Source organism: Cyanistes caeruleus, chromosome 8, assembly GCF_971803275.1.
Source record: "Cyanistes caeruleus chromosome 8, bCyaCae1.hap1.1, whole genome shotgun sequence".
In the NCBI taxonomy this organism is placed as follows: Eukaryota; Metazoa; Chordata; class Aves; order Passeriformes; family Paridae; genus Cyanistes; species Cyanistes caeruleus.
Genome location: NC_141708.1, coordinates 13,085,566 through 13,101,861, shown reverse-complemented (window position 1 = coordinate 13,101,861; position 16,296 = coordinate 13,085,566). Strand labels below are relative to the sequence as shown.

The 16,296-nt window shown below is 64.9% G+C and overlaps 2 protein-coding genes across 7 annotated transcripts; one reads left to right on the top strand and one right to left on the bottom strand.

Moving 5' to 3' along the window:
* The first annotated feature begins 34 nt into the window (after window positions 1-34).
* On the top strand, window positions 35-9,145 carry PDZD7 (PDZ domain containing 7). Of its 6 annotated transcripts, none has more exons than XM_086899143.1 (17): window positions 35-82; window positions 2,006-2,413; window positions 2,596-2,736; window positions 3,119-3,293; window positions 3,615-3,791; window positions 4,016-4,163; window positions 4,391-4,451; window positions 4,905-5,330; window positions 5,798-6,001; window positions 6,188-6,229; window positions 6,412-6,569; window positions 6,739-6,830; window positions 6,976-7,067; window positions 7,164-7,235; window positions 7,624-8,118; window positions 8,389-8,489; window positions 8,631-9,145. In XM_086899143.1, the coding sequence occupies exons 2-17, from the start codon at window positions 2,221-2,223 to the stop codon at window positions 8,778-8,780; spliced, it is 2,727 nt and encodes a 908-aa protein (XP_086755269.1). In that variant the 5' UTR covers window positions 35-82; window positions 2,006-2,220; the 3' UTR covers window positions 8,781-9,145. The 6 variants fall into 6 exon arrangements, with proteins under 6 accessions (XP_086755269.1, XP_086755271.1, XP_086755268.1 ...); XM_086899142.1 differs by lacking the exon at window positions 35-82 and adding an exon at window positions 484-1,368; XM_086899146.1 differs by lacking the exon at window positions 35-82 and adding an exon at window positions 1,050-1,368 and having other exon boundaries at window positions 3,124-3,293.
* On the bottom strand, window positions 9,006-15,516 carry LZTS2 (leucine zipper tumor suppressor 2). The gene is made up of 6 exons (XM_086899148.1): window positions 15,485-15,516; window positions 13,876-13,944; window positions 12,399-12,839; window positions 11,526-12,041; window positions 10,726-10,995; window positions 9,006-10,630 (listed from the first exon to the last, which is right to left on the bottom strand). The coding sequence occupies exons 3-6, from the start codon at window positions 12,798-12,800 to the stop codon at window positions 9,953-9,955; spliced, it is 1,866 nt and encodes a 621-aa protein (XP_086755274.1). The 5' UTR covers window positions 12,801-12,839; window positions 13,876-13,944; window positions 15,485-15,516; the 3' UTR covers window positions 9,006-9,952.
* Window positions 15,517-16,296: the final 780 nt, after the last annotated feature.

Below are 16,296 nucleotides of genomic sequence, written 5' to 3'. Positions count from 1 at the left end.
GCGGGCCGGGCCGGGGAGGGGAGGGCGGCGCGCGGGGGGCGGCGGGGACCACGCGTGACCGGGGCCGGCGGCGGGGGGAGCGGTACGTGCCGAGCCACACGCGGAGCCCGTGGCCCTCCCGCGCTCGTGTGGGCGTGCCCGTGACCGCGCACGCGCCTGCCCGTGACCGCGCGCGCGTGCTCGCACGTCGGCGCTTCCGCTCGCTCGGGTGCTCGTGTGCGCGTGTGTTTGCACGTGGGTGTTCACGTGCGCGTTTCCGCGCGTCCCCGTGTCAGCCGCGCGCGCGGCCCCGGGGTGGGGTGGGGGGGGATGTCGGGGGTCTCGATGCCCGCGCCGCGCGCGTGCCCGTAGAGCCGCGCTCGCACGCGCCGCGTTGGCGCCCACGCGTGTCGCGGTGGTTGCGGCGGAGCGCGCGGGGACCCCGCGGGAGTGGGCGCCGGCTCGGGCGTAGGGCGGTGCGCGCCGGAACGCGCGTGTGTGTGCGCGTGTGTGTGTGTGCGTGTGTGTGTGCGTGTGTGCGTGCGTGTGTGTGTGTGCGTGTCTGTGTCTGTGTGTGTGTTTGTGTGCGTGTCTGTGTCTGTGTGTGTTTGTGTGTGTATGTGCGTGTGTGCGTGCGTGTGCCGGGGCCACGTCCACGCGTGTGCGGCGCTCCGCGGGTGTCTGTGAGTGCGCGCGAGGGCACGAATGCCGTGGACGTGTGGGTGCATGGGGTGTGTGTGCATGTGGGTGCGCGTCCCCACCCCGGCCGTGCCCCCCCAGCCCCTCACCCCGGCGTTGTCGGGGCGCCCCCCCCGCGCCGGCCCCCGCCCCCGCCGCCCGTCCGCGGCCCCCCCGCAGTCCCCGCGGCCGCCGCGCATCACCTGAAACCGCCGCGGTGTCGGGTTCGCGCTGGCGGCGCCGGGCCCCGCCGGGGGGTCACGGCTGGCCCGGGCTGGAGGCGATGCCCCCCGTGATGGGGGACACGGGGGGATACCGGCTCGCGTCACCGGAGTGAGAGAAGCGGGGGGACGCGACACCCCTCCTCCCCTGACCGTGTCTCAGTTTCCCCCGTGTGCCCCCGGGATGCTCTGCGCTAAGGGAGGAGGTCAGGGGGGACACCACATCCCTTGCCACACGCAGCCTCGAGGGGGGACGCGCCCCCGGACCCCCTCCCGGGGGATACCCACGGGACTGTCCCCCCCCGCCGGCTGCAAGGCCAGCCCCGGCCGCTCTCGATTGACAGCTCCCGCGCCCGATGGCCTCTCCGGTCCCACGGGGAAAGCCAATCCCCGCGGCCGGGGGGGCAGGAGGCGGTGCTGCCCCCCGGCCTCGCCTTCCCCCCCGCGCTGCTGCCAGGTGTCTCTTTCGCAGGTGGCACCATGGGGACAGGTGAGGAGGGCACGGGGTGGGGGGGAGGGAGGGACGGCGGTAGGGGGTCCCCTGCGCCCCTCTGGGGGATGGTATCCGCGTTCTGCTGCTGGTGGGGGGTAATGGGTGGGCGCTGTGGGGGGCTGGCAGCGGCGGGGATACCGGCGTGTCCCCGGAGCCGGGGCTATCACTTATTTATTGAGGTCAGGCTGGGGCGAGCGGGGAATGAAGTGGGGGGGCACTGTGGTGGCGTTTCACCCACGCCTGGAAAATCCCCTCGGGAACTGCCTTGGGGACTGGTGCACCCATCTCCAGCCGCATGGCCTTGGGAATTCAGAGGGGCTCCAGGCAGGATGGGGAATGGCCAGAGGGATCAGTTCCTGCTCTCTAGCATAAAGCTGATGTCCCTGTGTCCCCTCTGTGGAGCCTTTCCGGATTTATGCTGTCGGGTAAAGCCCCTTTGCATCCCCTGTTCCGGATTTATGCTGCCAGGGAGAGCTCTTTTTCACCCCAGCATCCTTACTCCAGCACAGGGCAGCCTGTGCCCACACCCCCATGGTAGTACCCAGAAGCTGTGTGATAGTTTGATCCTTGGGTCACTATAGGATGGGCAAGGATCAGGCTTAAGAGGGGGTCACAGAGCTTCTTGTCCCTCCAGGCTGTGCTGCTGTGCCTGGGACCTGTCTTGCCAGCAGCGAGTACCCAGGCCAGCTGCCCTCAGCATTGCACTGCTAAAAAAGAGCGGTGCCCAAGCCCGGGCATGTGCTGCTGGACTATGCCATGTCCCCTGCTGGCTGACGGGCAGCCCTGGCCCTGTGAGGACGCAGCCAGCCCTGAGCCAGACGCCGGGACACCGGAGTGCCCAGCACCACCATGGCCCAGGACTGGGACGCAGTGCTGTCAGGGATGACGACAGGCAGCCGGTCACTGAGCTCCAGCAGTGAAGCCAGCCTGGCTCCCCGCTACCTCCTCAGCAAGCAGAGCCGCCTGCTCAATGGGACCACCCGGAGCAGCCGTGCCGCCTCCCCCATGGGCCGTGTCATCCTCATCAATGCTCCCATCGAAGGTGCGTGGGGTGTCCCAGACTCCCCCCCCCGCCATGGCCAAGAGGGCCCCAATGGCTGAATTTCCTGGGTCTAGGGGCAGGGAGGACTGTCCTGGGACTGGGGATGTTCCCAGCAAGAGAGACACCCCTTGCCATTGCTCACATGCCACATGTGTGACTTATCTGCTCCCCTGTCCCCACAGCCAGCAGCAACGAGAGCGATGTTATCAATGCCATCACAGTGGAGAAGAGCGTGGACGGCAAACTGGGCTTCAGTGTCCGTGGCGGCTCCGAGCATGGGTTGGGCATCTTTGTCAGCAAAGTGGAGGAGGGGAGCACTGCTGGTAAGAGGGTCAGAGTGAGGGACACCAGTGAACATAGGCACATGCCAGCAACACCTCCTCAAGGAGCTCCCAGTGACATGGGATCACAGCGCCAATGTCACCCTTCATGGTGGAAAGCCACCATGCTCCCTGCTGCCTTTGGCCATGAGATTTGCAGGCTGCCCAAAGTGAAGGGCAGGACACATGAGTAGACAGCCCTGTGCCAATGACTCTGAGCTCCATGCCCAAGCTGCAGCAAGGTGGCAAGCCACTCAGTGCAATTGTCAGGCACCCCTGCCTCTGTTCTCAAGGGGTTCAGATCAGGTTGAGGAGACATTGAGGGAGGGAATGTCAAACAATGGCACCAAGTCAGGTGCCCAGATGAGCCGTATGTCCCTTGTAGAGCAGGCTGGGCTGTGTGTTGGTGATAAGATCACGGAGGTGAACAGTGTGAGCCTGGAGAACATCACAATGAGCAGTGCTGTCAAGGTCCTCACCGGCAACAACCGCCTCCGCATGGTGGTCCGGCGGATGGGTCGTGTGCCAGGAATCAAGTTCTCCAAGGAGAAGACGGCGTGGTGAGCAGGGCGTCTCCCATGCCAGGACCCCAAAACCCAACCCCGTGGAGAGGATGCTGGGGGAGATTGGTGGGGGATTCTGGGCAATAGGGAGGATCCCTGGGGGACCCCCAGGGTGGAGTGGTGTCAGAAGTCTGTGGCAAAGGTAGGGAGAGACCAAGGTGGGATAGGAAGGTCTGGAGCAGGTAGAGCGGGTGCAAGCCCCATCCTGTACGTCCCCCATATCCCCATCACTCTTCTGCACTGGGTGTCACCAATGGTCATCCAGCTGGAGGACAAGAGCCAAATCCCTGAGACCACCTACATGTACCCATGCTCCAGGGTGGATGTGGTGAACAGGCGCCTGGTAGTAGAGAAAAGTGGCTCGACACCATCGGAGAGCGGCTCTGAGGATGGGCTGCGGCGCATCGTCCACCTCTACACCACCTCTGATGACTACTGCCTGGGCTTCAACATCCGCGGCGGCAGAGAGTTCGGCCTCGGCATCTACGTCTCCAAGTACGGCTGCATGAAGGGGTTGTGACAGCCCCATCTCTACCGTGTCCATGCTGGGGCTCGGCCCCTCCTCTCTGGCTGAGCCCTCCCACTCTCAGAAGACTGGGCATTACCACCATGGTAATGCCCATGGGTGTAGAGCCACAGGGCCACCCAAGTGGAAGTGTGGGGCAGGAGCAGGACTCCAGCAAGGGCATGGCCCTATCCTGCCCCCCCTGCTTCCCTAGGGTGGACCCCGGCGGGCTGGCAGAGCAGAATGGCATTCGAGTGGGAGACCAAGTCCTTGCAGCCAATGGAGTCAAGTTTGAAGACATAAGCCATAGCAAGGCAGTGGAGGTGCTCAAGGGGCAGACTCACATCATGCTCACAATCAAGGTACCCACACCCTGCCCCATGGACCCTCGAGTGAGGCAGTGGTTGGCATGTCCCTTCACTGGCACTGCTCCTGCTCAGCCCAGTGCCGGGGGCTGGTGCAGCTGCTGCCTGGTTGGGTTTCAGGCGGGTGGGGGGGGGGGGATGCATTATTCATGGTTGGCACCAGATCGAGTTTGCTGGGGCAGCCAGCACTCACTGAACCCCTTGTTCTCTACCCCTGTGTCTAGGAGACAGGCCGGTTCCCTGCTTACAAGGAGTTGGTGGCCGAGTACTGCTGGCTCAGTCGCTGTAAGTACAGTGCCACGCGGGTACTGGCAGGGGCACTGGGCTGGGGCACAGTGGGGCTGGGACTATGAGAGTGATATCTGACCACTGTAGGGAGGGAGAAGGTCCGCAGGCCATGGGCTCCCAAGGCCTTGGAGGCAGCAGGAATCTCCCTGTGCCACTGTTAGCATACCCACAGGCCCGATGGACTTGCAAGGTCCCACCTGTCCCCCATCCTTGGAGGAGGCATGAAGTGCCCCCTGCCATGGCCAGCAGCCTTGTGGTCCCTGTGATCCCACAGCATCCTATGTGTCCACTTTCTTGGAGAGTACACGATGATCCCCATGCAATGGCCAGCAGCCCACTGGTCCCCATGGCCCTGCAGGTTCTTCACGTCTGCTGTCTTTGGGAGGGAGCAAAGTGGAGCTCTAGGTGGCCCACAGTGTGTCACAGTGTGTCCCTGCTGTGCCTTTGCAGTGACCAACGGGCAGCTGCAACAGCTGGCTCAGACGTCAGAAACCAGCTCCTCCATCTCCTCCTACTCTTCAGGACCAGCACCAGGGGCAGTGAATGGGCTGGGGGCAGCTGCCCCAGTGCCCCCAGCCCGCACTGTGGATGTGGCCATCTCCACGGAGGACGGGCCTCGGCGGGGCTGGGTGCGGGAACGTGCCGAGCGGGCCATGCAGACCGAGCCAGCCGCCGAGGGGCTGCCAGAGACACAGCGCACAGTGCGGCCCCCCGAGCTGCTGCGGGACACGGCCATCCGGGGCCAGGGCAGCCGCGAGACCCCCGGCACCCACCCACGCCGGACCTTCACACACTCACCCAAGACAGCGCTTCTGCTGGCACTGAGCCGGCCACGGCAGCCCATTACACGCTCCCAGAGTGACCTCACTGTCGCTGGTAGGCACTGGGGCACAGCCCCACACATGGGACTCAACCCTGGCTGAAGTCTCCTTCCAACCCTGCAACCCAGCCCTGGGAGTCCCACAGCTCAGGCACTGCCCCATGTGGAGAGCCTGTCCCCCACTCAAGCATCCCTTAGTCCCTGACACACATGGATACCTGGCCTCCACTCCTGGGCTTATAGCAACCTGGTCCCTTACCCTGGCACCATAAAGCCCATATGGCCCCCTGGCCACCAGTCCTGGGTATCCTATAGCCCCACATAGCCCCAACTCTGTCCCTGGGACTTGCCAGGCAGCCCAAAGCCCAGTCCCATGGCTTCTGGTGATCCACTGCACCCCACAGAATGACTCAGTATCTCCCAGTAGCCCCTCCAATCCCCCAAATTTCCCTGCCCCCAGACAAGATTTGGGGTGGCATCCCCTCAGCTCTCCACTCTAACACCCCCTTCTCTCTGTCCACAGAGGAGAAGCGGAAGAAGGAGAAGCCAGAGGGACAAGGGGCACGGGGAGCTCCCCCAGGATTGCACCGCTCCAAGACCCTTGTCAACCTCTTTTTCAAGGGGGGCCGTGCCACCAGCCAGAGCTGGGCCCCCCCTAGCCAGGAGGCCCCTGGCTCTGATCGCCGGGCACGCACCAAGTCCCCAGGGCGCTCTGATGGGGACAGAGGTATCAGCCTGGGTGACAGGGCAGACAGGGACTCGGCCTGGGACTGTTCCCCTTTCTATGGGCCTGTTGTGGCATCCCTGACATGAAGGGGGTGTAGGGAGGGGCTCCCCAAGCATGCAGTTTTGACAGTGGGCGGTGATGCTGCTGTCTGCCCTGGGCACTCACCGCTCTCCATCTCCCTTGCAGTAGGCGCTGTGCAGAAGTTTGTCATCCGGAGCCTGAAGCGGGGTAACAGGGGTGCCTGTGTGCCTGGGGGGATGTGGGGCAGGCTCTGCATGCACCTGGCCCTGCACTGCTTGTGTCTGTCCCACTCTGGTGTGGAGTGAGCTACTGGGGTAGGGGGAATGAGGAGTGGGCTGGCTGGGGCAGTCCTTGCCCCGCTGCCACCCCTCCTTGTTGTGCCTCCCCAGAGAAAAGCCGGCGTGCCAGCATCCTGGGCCCCATGGGCATTGCCACCCTGCAGCCCAACGGCAGCGACCCTGAGGCCCGGCTCCCACACATCCAGGACACCGCTGCACGTCTCCTCAGCCCTGATGAGGTGACAGCCGTGCTCCGCCACTGCACCCGGGTACGCACCGAAGGCAGGGTGCAGGCAGGGCAGCACTGACCCTGGGCTGGTCCCTGGAAAGCTCCTGCATCCCAGGGGCATGGTCAGCACCCTGTGCTTAACTCTGGGGGGTAAACCAAGGAGTGGGTGAGGGGGCATCTGTCCACTGATCCCCCTCCTGTGCCCGCAGTACCTGCATGAGGGCAGTGTGGAGGACTTGGTGCGGCCACTGCTGGCCATCCTGGACCGGCCGGAGAAGGTCCTGCTGCTGCGGGACGTGAGGTGAGCGCTGCTAGGAAATATCTGGGAACCCCAATATTGCCCATCCTGGTGTGATTGATGTGGTGCCTCACACATGCTCCTCAGCCCTGATTACACTCCACCCCAGAGGCTGCTACAACCCATCCCGACCCTTTTGCCTTGGCAGGAGTGTGGTGGCCCCTACAGACCTGGGCAGGTTTGACAGCATGGTGATGCCCCTGGAGCTGGAAGCCTTTGATGCCCTAAAGAGCCGCTCAGGTAGATCCTAGCCCCCCAGGGGCCTTGACTGGGGAAAAGGAATGGTCAAGGGTGGGTGCAGCTCAGGAGGTGACTGGGGGTTCTCCCTGACTGCAGTGCGCTCACCTGCCCTCCGCCCAGCCCACCATGACGTCCCCCCCAAGAGACACCTCATCACACCAGTGCCTGGTAAGTGCCACCTGTAGAGTCTGCCTGGACACCAAACTGCCCAGTGGGAATGGGGTGGCGGGAGTTTGGGGAAGGAGAAAGGGACCTGGGATACCTGAGCGCAGGGGCTCCCAGAGAAGAAGGCATCTGGTGTCCTTGGGTGTTGGGAAGACTGGGAGCAGCACAACCTGTGGATCTTGGGTGCTAGATCCAGAGATCTTGGGGAGGAGGACATGGAGTGCTTGCAGAGAACTGGGGTGTCTAGGGGTCCCTAAATGAGGAAGATCTGGGCCCCTAGCTGGCAAAGGACCTAGGGCTTTGAGGTACTCATGGGAGGTCTATGTGGCAGGGGTCCCAGGGAGCAGGGCTGTGGGTCCCTGAGGAGATCCCTGAGCCCCTCTCATTGCAGACTATCGGGGCGGATTCCTGCTGAAGCCAGCAGGGACCCCAGAGCCGGAGGAAGCTGGGGAGCAGCAGGCAAGCCCAGCCCGTCCGAGAGCCTCCCCCAGCCCCCGCCGGCCTCACCCCCGCACCTACACCCCACTCCCTGACGTGCCAGTGGATGCCTATGCCTCTGCCAGCCGGCCTCTGCCCACCCTTGGCCCTCGGCCCCCCAACTGGCTGCTGGCTGAGCCCCCCTCTGGCAAGGGGCATGGGCACTCTCGCAGCCCCCGGGCCACCTGGCGCAAGGAGCCCCCCAGGACAGCACCCAACAGAGAAGCTGAAGTGCTGGGGAAGCCCCAGCGGGCACGGCCCCCTCTTGGCCCTCTCTTTGGGGGACCAGGGGGTGAGGCAAGGGCTGGGGCAGCCACCAATGGCCCCGAAGATGTTGGCAAGGAGGAAGAAGAGGAGGAAGAGTATCATCTGCTCACTGTCACCCTCTCCAAGCTGAAGCACTCACTAGGTGGGTGGCACATGGGTGGAGTGAGGACCCTTCTGGCACCAGCATCAGTGGGATGGGTGGCAGCCCCCTGGTGAAGGGCAAACCCCAGAGCATTCCTCCAATGAGAAATGGGGAGGAAGAGCTGTCCCTGCCCCGGTCCCTCATTCTGTAGGACCTACCAAAATAGGGCAAGACAGAGGTGCAGCTCCCCAGGGAAAGGTGGTGCCATGCTGGGGAGTGGGTGGAAGTCCCAGTCTACCCAGGTGTGAGGGTCTCATGGCTCCCTTGCAGGTATCAGCATCTCTGGAGGGATTGAGTCAAGGGCACAGCCAGTGGTGAAGATTGAGAAGATCTTCCCTGGTGGAGCTGCCTTCCTCAGTGGTATCCTCAAGGTATGGAGGTCCTAGGGCATGCCAGGGGCTGGGCAGACATCCAGACACTCCCATCCCCTGATGCCACTGGGTTGCTGGCAGTCCCCTGGGAGCCCAAAGGTAGCTGCACTTCACCTTGTGGCCTTTCCTTCTGGGACCCAGGCCGGGCAGGAGCTGGTGTCGGTGGATGGGGAGAGCCTGCAGAACGTCACGCACCAGAGGGCTGTGGACATCATCCGCCAGGCCTACCGCAACAAAGCCAAGGAGCCCATGGAGCTGGTGGTGCGGGTGCCTGGACCACCACCGGAGTGATGCTGCAGCCCCTAGTCGAGGAGCCATGCTGTGCTCCAGAGGAGCCAGATGGCTCATTCCTGCACTGAGCTGTGGCTGGTCTCAGTGCAGCCAGAGGGTGTGAGAGCCAGACCTGCTCCAGGGGCATGGAGCAGCTGCCCACTGCAGGACCCAAGGAAGGGCAGCACTGGCAACACAGGGGAAGGACAAGTGGTCCCTGACCCTGCTCTGGACACACAGACAGAGTCCTGAAAAAAAAACACAGCCAGGGGCTTGTTTTTAATTGCCGTTTCCGGGTGGTACACGGATGAGCCAGGCTCTGGGAAGGAGACGTGACTGAAATAAAGTACAAAAATCCCCCCCTGGAGCCAGGGGTGACCAAGCCACAACTGGGCACAGCCAGACTTTTCCTTTGGTTTGACCCCTGCCCCGGGTGCCCAACAGGGCCTCCCCACCTCTGCCCCCAGGGGTGTCCCCAGGGTGTCCCCAGCTGGCACATGGAGCCCCACACCCCTCTCCCCTGGCAGGCCGGGCATCACAGAGGCATGAGCTTTTTTTGGGGGGAAACAGAGGGATGCTGGGGGCAAGAGCATGGGAAAGGCACTGAGGGCAAGCTGCCCTGTGGCAGGGGTGAGGGGGCATAGACTGGTGAGGTGTGAGCTGGGAGAGGGTGATATGTTTCGGTAGGTCCTATAAAAATAGAGTTATTTAAAATGGCACAGAAACAAATTCCCTGACAAACACACAAAGGGGCATGAGGGACGCTGGCATGGGCAGAGACAGGGCACACGCCAAGTGACTGGGTGACAGTGCCAGCAGGGATGAGAGGGAGGGGACAAGTCAGCCCTCCCCCTGCCCAAGGTGACCCTGGCTGAAGCCAGCATTGCTAATCCCCAGGAGCTAAGAGGATCAGCAGAAACCAGTTCCGGGCGGCCCCAAGGCCAGGACTCAGCATCCACCTGACCCCACTTCTCACAGGCACCCCTCACTGTGGGCACTGATACACCCTCGCCCCAAGACCTCAGCGCTGGGGAGGGGGCAGCGCCTGTGGTCTCCCCTGCCCCTCTTCACAGTGGCAGCAGTTTGCAGAGCAGAACAAGAGCAGGGGTCCCCCACAGCCTCACGGCTCCCAAAATCACAGGGGCTGGAGGCCCCTTCAGCCCTCCAAGCATGGGGCAAGGGCAGGCAGCATCTCAGATCTCGGTGGCTGTTATCTCCTCAAAGGGCGGGTCAGGTGGGTCACAGGGCTCGGGCAGGGAGTCCTCGCCCTGAAGCCGGAGATGCTGGAGCCGCTGCTCGAGCCGCCGGTTGCGCCGGTACATCTGGATGTAGCTGTACTGCAGCTGCTTCTGGTAGCGGATGACCCGCTCCTTCTCGCCCTGCCACGTGCCACGTTCCTGCTCGAAGGCATCCCGCTGCTCCTGCCCACGCCGCCGCTCCAGGGCCACCTCCGCACGCAGCCGCTCCAGCTGGCGCCGCAGGCCCACGCTTCCCCGGAGCTCCTCGCTGGCTGGGGGGCATCCTTCACCAGGTGGGGGGCACCCCTCACCAGTGCCTGGTGGGCATCGACCGCGGGCAGCTTCCCGCAGCCCCACCACCTCCTGCTCGAGCCGGCCGGCTTTGGCGCGGAAGAGGTCGGCCTCGCTCTTGCGGCGCTGCAGTTCGTTGGCACAGACCTCCAGCTCCAGCGCCTTGAGGCGGGCGGCCTCCTGCAGCCCCTGCACCCGCCGCTCGCCCGCCTGCAGCTGCGCCCGCGCCTCCCGCAGCTGAGCCCGCAGCCCCAGCAGCTCGGCGCCCCGCTGCGCCAGCTCCGCCTGTGCTTCCTTCAGCTGCTGCTTCAGCAGAGAGATCTCCCCCGATTTCTGGCACACCTGTGGGGACGATGGGGTTCAGGTGCTGGCCAGGACCCCCCAGCCACAGCCTGCACCCACTGATATGCCTGGCACTGGCATGCTGCGTGACTCACCTCCCACTTGGTCTCCTCCAGCCGGGGTGCCAGCTCAGTGCGCTCCCGCTGGAAGGAGGCACAGCGACGTTCCAACACTTCACGCTCCTGCAGCAGCTGGGTCAAGTCCTCCTGCAGCTGCTTCTTCTCCTGCTGCAGCTGCAGCACCTGGAGCTGCAGGACCTGCTGCCCCCGATGTGCTGCATGGGCCGCCTGCCGTGCCTGGGCTGCACAGCGCTGCCGCAGCCCCTCCAGCTCCTGCTCACACCGACGCTGCTTCTCCTCAAACACCTGGGCCAGGGGATGCACAGGTGCTGGGAGGGCAGCATGGCACCCTCCCACTTCACCTGCTATCTCCAAGATGGGCATCACAGGGAAGGGGCAGCACCTCTCCCACGTGAAGGAAGGGTCCAGGAAGAGTGTAATGTGGTGGTACACACCTCCCTGTGCTCCCCTATCCTTTTGCATGATGGGCCCCCCATCTTAGCACCCCCAGAGCCTATAGGACTCCTCCAGCTCCATCACAAGCAGGGAGAAGCCACAGGTCTCAGTCTCATTCAAAAACGGGCATCCCAAGATAAGGCACCCCAGTCTGTACAACTGGTTCCATGGGCCATACAAGGAGGCTCCCCCATGGACTACATAGGACCACGCAACTGGTGGGAAAAACCCACATACCCAGACCCACAGGACAAAGTATCCCCCTGCAAGGGTCTGTATCAGATCCCCAATGTGGGTTCCTACTCCCAACCAGAGGGTATGTGCACACCTGTCTCCAGGGAGGGAGACAGGTACAGGACATGCGGACACCAGGGACATACCTGGCAGATGGCCACCTCGTTTTCATCCAGGCTATCACGCAGGAGCTGCAGCTCGGCCTCCCTCTCCCGCAGCTTGTCCTCCAGCTCCCGCACCAGCATGGCCTCCTCACCAGGCAGCGGAGAGCGCCCACAGGAGCCACTCTCTGAGGAGGGCCGGCCCCGGCCACTCAGCGAGCCTGTGCTCTTGCTGGAGGATGAGCGCCCGCTGTCCGAGTTGGAGGGCCGGCAGCCCCCCGGAGGGTCGAGGGGGCCGTGGGGGGTGGTCGGCAGGGCACCCACCTCTGGGTGCTGGCTGCAGCCTGTGCTGTAGGTGGGCAGGCTGGAGAGGGAGTTGCGCCCCGAGTCCGAGAGGGTGCTGGCACGGCAGCTCAGAGAGCCAGGCTTCTCAACACCCAGCAAGTGGGTGAGGCTCACCTGGCTCTCCGAGAGCCCCAGGCGCGTGCCTGGCTGGGCATTGCGAAGCTTGGATACCACTGGCTTAAAGGCCATGGGGCGGATCAGGGTCTTCTCCACATTCTGCCAGGAAAACAGGGGAGAGTGAGGGGTTGGGGAGGACCCACCAGCCCCAAGAAGGGCTGCCTAGGATTGTTACAGTGGGTGCCCCCAGCCCCGATGTCTTCACACCCAAAAGAAGACAGAAGCCAGTCACCACCCACTTCATCACCTTTCCATCGGTGTACAGGTGAGCTCCCCAAACACCCTTGGCATGATGGAGGGGATTAAGAGCACAGGGATTTCCACTTCCCCAGGGACACCAGAAGTGTGGCCATATGACCCCATTTCACACATCTGAGCCAACAGTCCCAGTGTGGCACATGGTGTAAAGCCAAGACTGCAGCACACACCCACCCACCCTGCTGCTGCCCCCCCCACCTCTTCCAGCTTGCCAGAGACAGGTACAAGCTTGGGGGGCGGCCCCCGAAGGTGATCACTTGGTGCTTGGTCATCACGGAGATCATCTGAGTCACTACAGGGGCTGGCAGGGGAGGAGGCATCAAGCCAGTCGCCACAGAAGCCCCCATTGGCATAGGAGTGGGTGACACCGGGCACAGACACACGGGGCTCCTCAGGCGTGGCCCGGAGTAGCCCCTCCTGCTTGCAGAAGGAGGCAGCGGAGGGGTCCCCATCACTTGTGCAGTCGTGGCGAGGCCGGGCGGGCAGGAGGCTGCCCACGCTGCCCATGGCGGCAGGGGGTGAGCGGGTGGTGGCACGCAGCTGTGTGGCCCCCTCAGACACGGCCTCAAGGGGCACTGGCAGCGTCTGCACAATGGCCATGGCGGGGGGGCCCCCGGCGGGCAGGGGCGCGTGGGCAGCCTGCAAGCAAGGGAGACAGGACATCAGAGCCATGGGCACTGACAACAGTGGCCCATCACCCACCCAGGTGGGCATGGGGGCATCCCCAGGTCCCCAGTCACCATCCACAATCTTATAGGTGAAGGCTGGCCCAAGAGCAGAAGGAGATGGCAAATGAACCAAAACAAAACCAGGATTAGTTGGGGGGAATAGTACTAGCAACCACCAAGTTGGCCTCAGCACCCCAATGGAGTAGCCTGGGGCTGCCAGGGGCTGTAGAGTGCTGGTGGCACTGTAGGCCAGTGGCAATGCAGTCCTGCCTCATGCCGTGCCCTGGTGTGACCCTGCCACGGGAATCGTGCCAGGACTAGAGGCGAATCCCGAGAGGCCTACAGAGAGCTGGCTCACAGGCAGCCTGCCCGCCTGTCTGCCCCATGGGCACCCACAAGTGCAGCCTCACAGAGAGCGATGGACAGCCCCACACGCCAGGATCAGCCACCCCCTCTTCCTCACAGCCCCCACTTCTCAGCAGTGACCCCACCGAGCCTGCTTTCCACCTCAAACCATCCACTGCGGGGCACAGGGTTCCCTGGAGAGGACCACCAAGGGGGAAGCTGCCAGGTGGGCGCCAGGCTCTTTCGCAGCCCCAACACACGGAGCCTTGTTCCCACCCCCTCCAGCTGGGGGGGCTCTGCCGGTCTCTGCTGTGACTCCCCCTGCCCCAACCCACGCCATACGCCCGCGTGACGGGAGCCGGCCGACGGGCCGGATCCATCCCCTGCTGCCTCATCGCATCTCGCACATGGCTGCGGCTGGCACAGGGCGCGGGCGGGGGGGGGGCGCTGCCCGCACGGTCTCGCCCGCCGAGCTGTCACCTGAAATCAATCCGCCTGCCAGAGCCCGGGGAGGGGCGAGCAGGGGAGAGATGCCGGCGAGCCAACCCCCCCGCCACCGTCACCCCCACCGGCACGTGCCGTCCCCAGGCACCGCGACCTCACACCGCGCCCGGGATACCCTTGGGTGGGCAGGTGGGTGACCCCCCCCGAGCTCCGCTCACCTCGCCAGCCGCTGCCCATCCGTCCGGTCCTCTCGGGCCCCCGCACCGTGAACACGGCTCCGCCGGCCCCTGAAGCGGGGAGGAGGAAGAGGAGGGGGTGAGGGCGCTGAACGGCAGCAGGGTCCCCCGCGCTCCCCGCTGCCCCCTCCCCTCCCGAGTCCCCTAGCCGGCAGGGCCGAGGCAGGTGGTGCCAGCGTGGCACCGAGGGTGGCAGGGGCGCCCGGCGGCGGGTGCGCGGCTCCTGGCACCCAGGGTGGGCTGTGGTCACCCCGGGAAGTGTGGTGGGGACGAGAGCCCGCCACTGGGGACCTGCTGCTGCCAGAGAAATGGGAATCAGGAATCAGGAATACCAAAGGGACATCTGATGGTCCCCCAGCCCAGCCAGCCAAGGCACGGTACCCCACCCCAGCAAAACTCCCCCAGGATGCGCAGGTCAAGAGGACGGATAGCCCTGGGGACAGTGGGTCCCTTCACAGCCTGGAGGGGACACGGTCACTGCTGGGGCCCCGCCTGGCAGGCGATGGGAACAGACTCCATCTTCTCCCTCACCCCAGCCCCCCGGCCTGCCGAGAGGGTCCCACCACCGCCCGCGGAAGGAGGGAGTGCCCAGCCCGGCCTCCAGCCACCCGGTAAAACCAGTCACCAACTGGGGTGGCGTCAGGTCCAGCCACTCCGGCCGCAGCACAGCGTTGCCGGATCCCACCGTTCCGACCCCTAAACGGCGAGGGAACACTCGGTCCCTGCTCAGCCAGACCCCCACCCTGAGCTGCTGCGGGGATTTCGGGCCCCCGGGGACCCCCGTGCCTCGACGGCATCTCAGGGCCACCGCAGGGCAGGGGGGGATCAGGGTCAGCCCCCGTCCCTCCCCACGCACCCAGCAAGTGTGGGACGGACACCATCCATGCCCGGCTGTGCCCCCCTCCAGGCCCCCGGCGATCCTGAGGTTCCCTCGATGATGCTGCCCCCGTTGCCCGCCCAAAGCACTGCCACCCACCTTCCGCTGCCCCACTGAGCCCCAGAGCGCCGAGCCCATCCCACGGTGCTTCCACCCATCCCAACCCCACAGCACCCTCAACTGCCCCACGGCGCCCGTGGGCCCCACTGCCCTACAGCTCCCCCTTACTGCCCTAAACCATCCCCAAAGTTCCTCATGACACCCCTAAACTGCTTCACGGCGCTTCTGGGCCTCTGCTGCACCATACCGCCCCTAAAGTGCTCCTAAACCACCCCCAAAGTGCTCCAAAACACCCCCAAAGTGCCCCATGGCGCGCCTAGGCCTGCACCGCCCCATAGCTCGCCCCTGAAGCACCCCTAAAGTTCCCCGCGACCCCCTCAACTACCCTACAGAGCCCCTGGGCCTCTGCATTCGAGGGACCGTCCCGAAGTGCCCCCGAAACATCCCCAAAGCACCGCACGGAGCTCCAGGGCCGCCGTTGCCCCCGCAGCCCCCGGACCCCCCCAAATCGGCCCCGGGGGGCCCGGCCCCACAACATCCCAAGCACCGGCAGCTGCCCCCGAAGCACCCTGCCACTCAACTCCCCGGAGCGCCCCCGCGCCCCGCCGGCCCCGCGGGACCCCCGGGCGCCCCCGGCCCGGCCCCCGCACTCACCGCGGCCCCGCCGCCGCCTCCCGCGCCGCGCCGCGCCCCGGCCCCGCCCCGAGCAGGCCCCGCCCCCGAGCGGCCCCGCCCCGAGCAGGCCCCGCCCCCCAAGGCTCCGCCCCCGCGGGGCCACGCCCCCCGGGCAGGGGCTGGGGCATGGGGGGTGCGTGGGGCACCGCAGCCGCACCCCGTGCGTTCCCAGTCACGTCCGTTCCGGGGGACCCCCGGAGCTCATCCCCTTCTCTCCCAGCCAAAACCCCCTGTCTCAGGGCTCTGCAACTCCAAAGTATACCCAAGCTTCCGGGGGGAAAACCCCTCCAGATTATGCCCCCTCCGCAAATATTTGGCGAGCCCAGAACTCTGCTAAGGGGCCTGGGGGCCTCTGCTCCTCTTGACGGCACACCACCCCTCCCCATGAGTTGTTACAGCTATTGTCACCCTCCTTTCGTGGAGACCCAAAATGGGGGAAAAAAGAGTAAAATAAACTCAAGAAACCACCTGTCCCCCAGGGTCTGGGATCAGCCAAGATCCCCCCGGAGGCTCAGTTTCTTCACCCCCTCTGGGGCCCACGGAGGGATAGATGGGAGATGGGGCCCTGGGCTATCCCACTGCCTTACTTCCACTCTAGAGCCCCATGACAGCACCTCACCTGAACTAGACTGGGTCAAATGGAAGCCAGTGAGACAGAGGTGACCCTTGGATAGAGGGGGGAAACCCATATCCCCCACCCACACCACCATGTGAACCCTGACCCAGCTCCACTCCCCCCCCACCTTACCTCTGCTTCCCCAGGACCCTCCTCTGCCTCCACCCCCGTCCTG